Source organism: Thalassophryne amazonica, chromosome 6, assembly GCF_902500255.1.
Source record: "Thalassophryne amazonica chromosome 6, fThaAma1.1, whole genome shotgun sequence".
Lineage (NCBI taxonomy): Eukaryota > Metazoa > Chordata > Actinopteri > Batrachoidiformes > Batrachoididae > Thalassophryne > Thalassophryne amazonica.
Window position 1 is genome coordinate 72,210,233 of NC_047108.1, and position 12,225 is coordinate 72,222,457.

Here is a 12,225-nt window from a genome sequence, read left to right on the forward strand (position 1 = left end):
TGAGAGTCTGATGCAGATGGAAAAGCGCTATATAAACAGTCCAGTCCATTTACCATTTTTCCTACTACCCCTGTAGTATGTTGGTCCAGATGGGGTAGGGATGGGGTTACCCCTTGTAGATCAGTTATAGTACTCCTTTGTGTATCTTGTGTGACTTCTTGAGCATAGGTCTAGTAGCGGGAGGTGGACAGATATATTAGGGTGCATTAATTGCCCTGCACTGCTGATGTCTGGTCTTGGTAGCCTGGTGGGTGTACTCGGGCATCATTTTAATGGATTTGGGGTCCATCTGGGATGTCCTTCTTCTTCTTAATGGCCCTTGAAACTTGATTTGGAGGCATTTGGGCCTGCAAACCCCTTCTGTCTTAGGTCCAACTTTTCACTGTGATTATAAGTTGTTTAGAAGGAAATCCCACATACAACCTGAAAAAAACAGGCAAAACCATAACCTGGCAGAAGCAAAAAAAGATTCAGACCAAGGCAGAATATCTATTGGTTATCATTGTCTGCAGTGAGCATTTCTTGTCACTTTAAGAATCCTGGAGAAACTTTACACATACTGTAAAATATTTCCACACATTTGAACAGTCAACAGCTCAACTGTATGCATGCCCTGTAAATAAAGAAATTGAACATTACTTGTTATTCTGCAAGTTGTTATTCTGGCAAGTTTGCAAAGACCAATCAATGCAAAGATTACACTACCTCTGAAAGATTTTATTTCATTTAATACTGACACACGTACTCAATAGCAGTTAACAGGCGTTTAAAAACACATATTAAACCATTAGAGCATTGATTTATTTGTTGCCCAGTTGAGTCCAATAAGTTTTTTTTTTTGTACACTTTTACATATTTTAATATATGATAACATCTACTTGTTATTAGTCTATCCTAACCCCTGAAAGAATTTTGTCCTTTGTCAAAACAATGGAAAAAGTAGAGGAAATATAACACTGATTAACTGTCTCTCCATTTAAAAAAATGGCATTCAGTAGGGCTCAAATTACTCAAGGAAAAAGTTCTCATGGTCATGAAATCTGAAGAATCAGGAAGAGGTTGATTTTCAAATCTCAGACACATTTTAACAGCATTGTCTCACGTATGTTAAATTTAAATTTGTTATTCAGGCTGCCATTTATAGACCCACTCCCATTTTGCAGTGAACTCTGTAATCAAGGACAAGTGTCAAAAATCCAGATCTCATTCATTCCCAGTATACACATATGGAACAAAACTAAGCCAAAGAAGAGAGATGAAGAATACAAGGTTGTTGTTCTTGTTGTCGAGAACAATGCTTTTATCATGTTATCCAGTGTTTAGATTATAGTTCACTTTGTAGTACCAGCAGAGGATTGTGGGTAATGCAGTCCTGTGTTGCAAAGAAGCAAAAACCACTCAGGCACATCATGCAAGCAGCGTGAGAGTCCTGTCTCTTCAGCGGCTGCTTCATGGATGTCCTCAGAACAATGAAACAGATACAGGATCCACTAAAAAAGTCCCTCTGGCTGCATTTCTCCATTACTGATAGGTCCACCATGCTCCCAAAGTAACTCCACCATCTTTTTGTTCCATCTTGTCTTGTCAAGACAGGTAGCACTATCGGGTCACCTGAAACAAAAAGAACCAGGTCAAACCTCATCCAAAAACATTTTAGAAAGCATCTTAAACAGGCTGCTGCCGAGTCAGTGAAGCTCATAAAAATGAAATGAGTGCCTCTCGTACAGAAGATCCTAAATAATGCACTGCGACCCAGTGCAGCACGCTATTTGAAAATATGTGGATCTTGTTGGGGGAACACCAACAGCATGGCGTGTATGTTCTCTGTCTCTTTTGGCAAAAGATTAAACAAGACGCATGGCAAGAATAATGGCTGTTAGCCCACAAAGCCCCATTCTTGGCTGGTGGCCCAGTACCACATCATTTTATGTTTTTGTCAAGAAGTCTGCCCTAATCTATTCTCGTCTGTCTAATTTCCCATTTTCTTTCCTCATTTTTGATTTATTTCGATTCCAAGGCATATTTTCTATCCAATGGCTGCCAGTGTTCAGACATCCAGCAATGTCCTCCTGCTTTGCATGCCTTGTTCTTTGATTGTGTTTCTCTATGTTTTTTTGCCCAACACATCCTGTCCTTCTTGCATTTGCTCAGGAGGGAGTCAGTCATTGGTCCAACTCAGGTGCCAGCTAACAAATGTGATGTACAGCCGAGCCCACTTGAGAGAGCACAGAACAGCCTCGACTCCGAACTGGCAGCTCAGAGTCTTTTACTGTATCTGCTGTCTATGGCTTCAGGCCACCCTTCCTGGGTTCGCTCCCATTCCTTTAGGCATCTACTCCCGCACCTGATCAAAGAGTCTGCAGACGTTTGTTGTTAAGCCAGTGCACTCTCTCTCTCTCTCTCTCTCTCTCTCTCTCTCTCTCTCTCTCTCTCTCTCTCTCTCTCTCTCTCTCTCTCTCTCTCTCTCTCTCTCTCTCTCTCTCTATATATATATATATATATATATACACACACACACACACACACACACACACACACACACACACACACACACACACACACACACACACACACACACACACACACACACAGAGTTGCATCTCTGAGTGCTATGCTTTTAAATGCTAAGTCAAAGTCCCTTTAGGTGTTCGTGCCCTTGCCTGTTCAAATATGCCCGCAGGTGGCCATTTCCGTGCCTATTTACAAAGCAGATTTACATACTTAGATCTCAGTTCACCAAGCATGGGCCTTTTTGAACACATGAGCACTACAAACTTTTAGTGTTTCTTCGCATATGGCCACAAGGCAGATGTCTCCTTCACTCCTACGTTATTGTTACACACACGCTCCCATTTTCCGCCTCACTTAGTCTGCTTACACTTGACAAGCAGCATGCTGAGCTGGGTTGCTGGTGCTGGGCTTGTTTTGCATGAACGTATTTGCCAAGCAGAGTGGCTTAACAAAGTGTGGAGTACATCATCCAGATGATCCAGTACTAACTAACTTTAGATTGCTATCTTTCTTTCCAGATCATACAGGACAGCCACGTCTCCCCCTAAGGTGCATATATAGCAATGTTTTTGACATTTCGACACAAAAAGCATGTGGTAGTGCCCATTTGTACAGAGATACACAAGGGACTGATTTTTTTCCATGTCAGAAGAAATGTATGAAAAAGTTTATAAATTTTCTAATGCAATCCCAACACGCAACCCTCATATTAAATATAACCAAAACAGCAGTGAATGAGAAAATAAATCATTGTCTCAGACTGATCAGAAAAAAAGATCAACTTCCGGTGGAATACTGCACTGAAGCTTAAGGGGACTCTCTGCAGCCCCCTAATGACAAAAATGCTAAAAGTTTCACCTTGTGGACACCTTGCAATCAGAACATCTTGGGGATGTGTATTTTATGACTCAGGAAAGTGTTCCACAGGAGTTAGCTTTTTTTTTAATTTACGATGCAGCTCATGGGCCGTTCCAAGGTTAGTACTGTTGCCTCACAGCAAGTGGAGTTTTCACATTCTCTCCGTGATTCTTGTGGGTTTCCTCCAGATGTGCCGGCTTCCTCCCATTAAAGACACATGGGTCTGATGAAGTGGTTGTCATGTGGGACTATGTAAATGTTTGGATTTTTTATTGCTTTATGTTCATGTTTTTTTTTTTTTATTGATTTGTGTTCAAGTTTTGTTTTGCTTTGTGTTCTGGTTACTGCACTCACTGTGTCTGCGGTTTGGATCTGGGTGTGCTTTCCTTTTGTTTGCCATGCCTCTTTCCTGAATGATCCATCACACCTGTTCCTAATTTCTTCCTCATTACTTGTGTTATTTTTTTAGCCCTTTGTTTTCCATCTTATTTTCGCCAGTTGGTCATATCTTTGTATTGTCACAACCAGCCATAATCCTTACTTGTTTGGTGTTGCCACAGCGTGTTTTGGTCAGGAGAGACTTTTGCCTGTTTTTTGACATCAAGTTTTGTCTCATAATTTGGATAGTGCTGCTGATTCTGGCCTGTCTTTTTGTGTACCAACCTCTGCCTGTTTACCAAGTAAACCTTTTTTCGCATCCCACGCGTCTGTGTGAGTCCTGCATTTGTGGCCAGCCTTTTTTGGGTCCAAGTTCATGTCAGAACAAACTGGCCAAAAATGGACACAGCAGGCTCCACCCCGGTCCATGTTATGCTTTGTGCTCAGGGACAGAGACTCACACAGCAGGAGGAGACTTTGCAGGCTCTGTGCCCCAGCCTGAGTGAGTTAACTAAGCGACAGGATTGGATTATGTCCACTTTGGGCACACAGGTCAGTCTCCTCGTGAAGAGTACGTCAAGAGTACATCTGTCGCAGCAACACCCACCACTTGGGGCATCAGCAGGAAGCCCACCCCAAGTCACAGACTTTGATTTTTCCAGAGAATGACCCAATGTGAACTTTACACTGAACTTCAGGCTTCAGACTGTGTGCTACGATTGCATTCATTATGTCACACCTGTCAGGATGCGCTGATGCTTGAGCCACAGCTGAGTGGAGATCAGACACTGACACTTGCTCGTCAGTTCACAGCTTTGTTATGGCATTCAAGCAAGTGGGGTTGCAGCGTCTGCAGGGACAGTCATCAGCACAGCAGAGAAATGTACGGAAGAACCCATGCAGCTTGGACGAACCCGCCTAGCAACAGAGGAACGTTAGCTTCGGCAATGAGAGGGGCAGTATTTTTATTGCGGTCAACTCAGCCACCTGGTTTCTGGCTGCCAGGTCTGTGGTAATCGACCAATCCAGAAACCATCAGTGAGGGTGAGTCAGAACCTTGCGAGCACCAAAGTTGAACATTAGAACATCAAAGTCATGATTACATCTGCAAGTGCTTCTAAAACTGTTCCCATGTGTAAGACAACAAAATGTGGATAATGTGAAGCGCTGTGAATACTTTCTGAATACAGTGGAAAATTGGCCATGCTTGTGCATCGGCTCACCCCCTCTTTAGGCAGAATTTCAATGCAATGATGGGTGAATATGGTATTTAATAAACACTCCCTACTTTGGCAAATTTAAAATATAATATACTCCATCATGAAAAAAAAGCAAATAATATTAATTGACTACATGATTTAGTTAAGTCTTTTATGTCTAATAATCTTGATCTCTGTCAAAATTTTCCTAAGTCATACGAATATATTTTGAAATAGGAATATAACACACACACACACACACACACACACACACACATATATATATATATACTGAAAACAGCTTTTAACCATCCAGTGATAAGACATGCTTTTGCTTTAACTTAATGCAGGACCATATCAACACCATGCAGTAACATATTTCAGAAGAACTGCAGAACACAGCACACTCATTACAATCTGGTCTTTTCTCCGTTCAGTGAAGCATGAACAAAAGAGGTGCCACACAGGTTTTCTCATAATATATTTCACTGGTGTGTACAAAACACATAATTATTTCCTATGTTTAGATAGTTCATGATATATGTCTATGCTGTACCAAACTGCCAAGTGTGCACAGACAATTATACCATTTGTAATACAGTGCATCCAGAAAGTATTCACAGTGCTTTACTTTTTCTACATTTTATGTTAACACCTTATTAGGGATGAGCTTGGACATTTCTGCAAAACTTGTATTTAAGGTGAGGTTGGCTCTCACTGCGGTATTGTATCACTTCCTGTTCCGGAGCACAGCGGTGTTTTTCTGTATCTGTTAGCTGTTAATCTGCGCAGTTAGATTGATCTAGTTAACAAGATAACGATTTGTTTCACAGTGTAATCTTCACGTGCCTTAACTAAAGCACTCCCTCTTCTGAATCACCTCTAAATTATTTACACATTATTCACTTTGTGTGTTTTTAGGAATCTGCTAGCTTAGCGCAGCTACTAGCTCTTAGCCGGTTTAGCATGGCGGCTTCTCCTGTCTCTCCCGCACTTTTCTGCTCTGGGTGTGAAATGTTTAGTTATTCATCGGCCTCCTTTAGCAGTAATGGTACTTGTAATAAGTGTAGCTTATTCGTAGCTTTGGAGGCCAGGCTGGGCGAATTGGAGACTCGGCTCCGCACCGTGGAAAATTCTACAGCTAGCCAGGCCCCTGTAGTCGGTGCGGACGAAGGTAGCTTAGCCGCCATTAGTTTCCCTCTGGCAGATCCCGAGCAGCCGGGAAAGCAGGCCGACTGGGTGACTGTGAGGAGGAAGCGTAGCCCTAAACAGAATCCCCGTGTACACCGCCAACCCGTTCACATTTCTAACCGTTTTTACCCACTCGACGACACACCCACCGAGGATCAAACTCTGGTTATTGGCGACTCTGTTTTGAGAAATGTGAAGTTAGCGACACCAATTGTCTTCCGGGGGCCAGAGCAGGCGACATTGAAGGAAATTTGAAACTGCTGGCTAAGGCTAAGTGTAAATTTGGTAAGATTGTAATTCACGTCGGCAGTAATGACACCCGGTTACGCCAATCGGAGGTCACTAAAATTAACATTGAATCGGTGTGTAACTTTGCAAAAACAATGTCGGACTCTGTAGTTTTCTCTGGGCCCCTCCCCAATCGGACCGGGAGTGACATGTTTAGCCGCATGTTCTCCTTGAATTGCTGGCTGTCTGAGTGGTGTCCAAAAATGAGGTGGGCTTCATAGATAATTGGCAAAGCTTCTGGGGAAAACCTGGTCTTGTTAGGAGAGACGGCATCCATCCCACTTTGGATGGAGCAGCTCTCATTTCTACAAATCTGGCCAATTTTCTTAAATCCTCCAAACCGTGACTATCCAGGGTTGGGACCAGGAAGCAGAGTTGTAGTCTTACACACCTCTCTGCAGCTTCTCTCTCCCTGCCATCCCCTCATTACCCCATCCCCGTAGAGATGGTGCCTGCTCCCAGACCACCAATAACCAGCAAAAATCTATTTAAGCATAAAAATTCAAAAAGAAAAAATAATATAGCACCTTCAACTGCACCACAGACTAAAACAGTTAAATGTGGTCTATTAAACATTAGGTCTCTCTCTTCTAAGTCCCTGTTAGTAAATTATATAATAATTGATCAACATATTGATTTATTCTGCCTTACAGAAACCTGGTTACAGCAGGATGAATATGTTAGTTTAAATGAGTCAACACCCCCGAGTCACACTAACTGCCAGAATGCTCGTAGCATGGGCCGAGGCGGAGGATTAGCAGCAATCTTCCATTCCAGCTTATTAATTAATCAAAAACCCAGACAGAGCTTTAATTCATTTGAAAGCTTGACTCTTAGTCTTGTCCATCCAAATTGGAAGTCCCAAAAACCAGTTTTATTTGTTGTTATCTATCGTCCTCCTGGTCGTTACTGTGAGTTTCTCTGTGAATTTTCAGACCTTTTGTCTGACTTAGTGCTTAGCTCAGATAAGATAATTATAGTGGGCGATGTTAACATCCACACAGATGCTGAGAATGACAGCCTCAGCACTGCATTTAATCTATTATTAGACTCAATTGGCTTTGCTCAAAATGTAAATGAGTCCACCCACCACTTTAATCATATCTTAGATCTTGTTCTGACTTATGGTATGGAAATTGAAGACTTAACAGTATTCCCTGAAAACTCCCTTCTGTCTGATCATTTCTTGATAACATTTACATTTACTCTGATGGACTACCCAGCAGTGGGGAATAAGTTTCATTACACTAGAAGTCTTTCAGAAAGCGCTGTAACTAGGTTTAAGGATATGATTCCTTCTTTATGTTATGTTCTCTAATGCCATATACCAACACAGTGCAGAGTAGCTACCTAAACTCTGTAAGTGAGATAGAGTATCTCGTCAATAGTTTTACATCCTCATTGAAGACAACTTTGGATGCTGTAGCTCCTCTGAAAAAGAAAGCTTTAAATCAGAAGTGCCTGACTCCGTGGTATAACTCACAAACTCGCAGCTTAAAGCAGATAACCCGTAAGTTGGAGAGGAAATGGCGTCTCACTAATTTAGAAGATCTTCACTTAGCCTGGAAAAAGAGTCTGTTGCTCTATAAAAAAGCCCTCTGTAAAGCTAGGACATCTTACTACTCATCACTAATTGAAGAAAATAAGAACAACCCCAGGTTTCTTTTCAGCACTGTAGCCAGGCTGACAAAGAGTCAGAGCTCTATTGAGCCGAGTATTCCTTTACCTTTAACTAGTAATGACTTCATGACTTTTTTTGCTAATAAAATTTTAACTATTAGAGAAAAAATTACTCATAACCATCCCAAAGACGTATAGTTATCTTTGGCTGCTTTCAGTGATGCCGGTATTTGGTTAGACTCTTTCTCTCAGATTTTTCTGTCTGAGTTATTTTCATTAGTTACTTCATCCAAACCATCAACATGTCTATTAGACCCCATTCCTACCAGGCTGCTCAAGGAAGCCCTACCATTATTTAATGCTTCGATCTTAAATATGATCAATCTATCTTTATTAGTTGGCTATGTACCACAGGCTTTTAAGGTGGCAGTAATTAAACCATTACTTAAAAAGCCATCACTTGACCCAGCTATCTTAGCTAATTATAGGCCAATCTCCAACCTTCCTTTTCTCTCAAAAATTCTTGAAAGGATAGTTGTAAAACAGCTAACTGATCATCTGCAGAGGAATGGTCTATTTGAAGAGTTTCAGTCAGGTTTTAGAATTCATCATAGTACAGAAACAGCATTAGTGAAGGTTACAAATGATCTTCTTATGGCCTCAGACAGTGGACTCATCTCTGTGCTTGTTCTGTTAGACCTCAGTGCTGCTTTTGATACTGTTGACCATAAAAGTTTATTACAGAGATTAGAGCATGCCATAGGTATTAAAGGCACGTGGCTGTGGTGGTTTGAATCATATTTATCTAATAGATTACAATTTGTTCATGTAAATGGGTTATCTTCTTCACAGACTAAGGTTAATTATGGAGTTCCACAAGGTTCTGTGCTAGGACCAATTTTATTCACTTTATACATGCTTCCCTTAGGCAGTATTATTAGACGGCATTGCTTAAATTTTCATTGTTACGCAGATGATACCCAGCTTTATCTATCCATGAAGCCAGAGGACACACACCAATTGGCTAAACTGCAGGATTGCCTTACAGACATAAAGACATGGATGACCTCTAATTTCCTGTTTTTAAACTCAGATAAAACTGAAGTTATTGTACTTGGCCCCACAAATCTTAGAAACATGGTGTCTAACCAGATCCTTACTCTGGATGGCATTACCCTGACCTCTAGTGATACTGTGAGAAGTCTTGGAGTCATTTTTGATCAGGATATGTCATTCAAAGCCCATATTAAACAAATATGTAGGACTGCTTTTTTGCATTTACGCAATATCTCTAAAATTAGAAAGGTCTTGTCTCAGAGTGATGCTGAAAAACTAATTCATGCATTTATTTCCTCTAGGCTGGACTACTGTAATTCATTATTATCAGGTTGTCCTAAAAGTTCCCTGAAAAGCCTTCAGTTAATTCAAAATGCTGCAGCTAGAGTACTAACGGGGACTAGAAGGAGAGCGCATATCTCACCCATATTGGCCTCTCTTCATTGGCTTCCTGTTAATTCTAGAATAGAATTTAAAATTCTTCTTCTTACTTATAAGGTTTTGAATAATCAGGTCCCATCTTATCTTAGGGACCTCATAGTACCATATCACCCCAATAGAGCGCTTCGCTCTCAGACTGCAGACTTACTTGTAGTTCCTAGGGTTTGTAAGAGTAGAATGGGAGGCAGAGCCTTCAGCTTTCAGGCTCCTCTCCTGTGGGACTAGCTCCCAATTCAGATCAGGGAGACAGACACCCTCTCTACTTTTAAGATTAGGCTTAAAACTTTCCTTTTTGCTAAATCTTATAGTTAGGGCTGGATCAGGTGACCCTGAACCATCCCTTAGTTATGCTGCTATAGACTTAGACTGCTGGGGGATTCCCATGAGGCACTGAATGTTTCTTTCTCTTTTTGCTCTGTATGCACCACTCTGCATTTAATCATTAGTGATTGATCTCTGCTCCCCTCCACAGCATGTCTTTTTCCTGGTTCTCTCCCTCAGCCCCAACCAGTCCCAGCAGAAGACTGCCCCTCCCTGAGCCTGGTTCTGCTGGAGGTTTCTTCCTGTTAAAAGGGAGTTTTTCCCTTCTCACTGTCGCCAAGTGCTTGCTCACAGGGGGTCGTTTTGACCGTTGGGGTTTTTCCGTAATTATTGTATGGCCTTGCCTTACAATATAAAGCGCCTTGGGGCAACTGTTTGTTGTGATTTGGCGCTATATAAATAAAATTGATTGATTGATTATTACAAAATGAATTAAATTGAATTGTTCACTCAAAATTCTGCTCACAACAACCTATAATGGCAACATGATTTTTTTATTTTTTATTTTAGCAAATTTATAAATTACATAAATGTATAAATTACATTAAAAGAAAATCACATGTACATTAGTATTCACACCCTTTTCTCAATACTTTGTTGATGCACCTTTGGCAGCAATTACAGCCTCACGTTTTCTTGAATGTGATGCCACAAGCTTTGTGCACCTATCTTTGGACAGTTTTGCCCATTTGTATTTGCAGCACCTCTCAAGCTCCATTGGGTTGGATGGGGAGTGTTGCTGCACAGTCATTTTCAGATCTCTCCAGAGATGTTTAATCAGATTCAGGTCTGGTCCCTGGCTGGATCACTCAAGCACATTCACAGAGTTGTCCTGAAGCCACTCCTTTGATATCTTGGCTGTGTGCTTAGGGTCACTGTCTGAGGTCAAGAGCGCTCTGGAGCAGGTTTTCATCCAGGATGTCTCTGTACATTGCTGCATTCATCTTTCCCTCACTCCTGTCTAGGGATGGGTATTGATAAGATTTTATCAATATCGATGCCATTGTCGATTCCGCTTATTGATCTGATTCCTTATTGATTCCCTCATCAATACCTCTTGTGAATTTTCTGTGTACTAAAAGTAGGCTTTACAGGTTTTCTATGTCAACAACATTTTAAATTGGTCACTGGATCCTTGATCTCTGGACATAAATAAAAATATCAGAATCTGTAGTTTTTGTCAAAAGCATTGCCTTTCAGACATTTTGGCATGACTGTCTCTCCATACCTTTGAGCTCAGCCAGCTGCTGCACATCAGCGCAGGACATCTCATTTTCAGAGGAAAAAACATTTTGATCGATTGCAGTTTGTTTGTATTACAACGTTTGGAAGAGGTGTCAATTGATTTAAACAGCATTTCGCTAAATTCATGCCAGTAGTATTCTGCTCTTACTAGGATGTAGCAGTTTCTAGCTTGGCAGATAGCTATGGAGGAAATCACTGAAGAATTTAACAAATTGAAAATATGGTTTGACCAAAACAAATTGTTATTAAACTTAAATAAAGCAGGGATAAAGTGGCGGTGTAAGAGTCACTAAGTGTTCACAGAAAACAGTTATTTCTATATGTATTTATTTTCATTGTTAGTTGGTTTTATCTTTTCTGTTGTGTTTTGTTTCATCAGGTTGTTTTTGTCTCTTTCTCTAAAATTGTATTGCAGCATTATTCTTTATGAGTTATGACTATTATTGTTGTTGTTGCTATTATTATTAATATATGTATAAAAATACATTTAAAAAAAATACAATTTGACTCTTTTATGACAGCAAATGCTGAGCCATTAATTATTATACAGAAAACATGCACACAAACATGCTGAGATGCGAACAGCTTAATGCTAACTTTAACATTGAAAACGCCATAGACAAGCTAACGTGTTAGCATCAGTCCCGTTTTTAAGTTCTAAAATACATCTATCAACTGTTTCAGAAGGCCATAACAGGTTGGCTTAACATAAAAAAGGCAAATATTACTCACAGATATATGCTCTTTAGGGTTTTAGTGGGGAAAAATTAAGATAAAGCAAAATAAAATAATGAATCCACGAAGCACCAGATCGAAGCACTGCTTCAATCTGCAAATCACTGCTTCAGTTGATTCAAGGTTCAAAGCAAAGCCGCGCTGCAGAAAAGTTGATTACAGACCCACTGCATGGTCTGTAATCAATGTAGAGAAATGATCATTTTCCTGACAAACACCCCGAAAAACAATGGCCACTCTGAAGGACCGATAAGGGAATCGTTAAGGAAAAAGATTATTGATGTCGGTGGATAGAATCATTTCAATTCAATTCAATTCAATTCAATCAATTTTTTTATATAGCGCCAAATCACAACAAACAGTTGCCCCAAGGCGCAATTTC

The 12,225-nt window shown here is 40.6% G+C and overlaps 1 protein-coding gene across 1 annotated transcript in view; it reads right to left on the reverse strand.

The window, feature by feature from the left end:
• Positions 1-701: 701 nt before the first annotated feature.
• LOC117512412 (chemokine-like protein TAFA-2) overlaps positions 702-12,225 on the reverse strand; it is a 340,328-nt gene continuing 328,804 nt past the window's right edge. Inside the window, exon 5 of the mRNA XM_034172464.1 lies at positions 702-1,611. Within this exon, the coding sequence (XP_034028355.1) occupies positions 1,600-1,611 (12 nt within the window). The 3' untranslated portion in view covers positions 702-1,599. The remainder of the gene's footprint in view (positions 1,612-12,225) is intronic.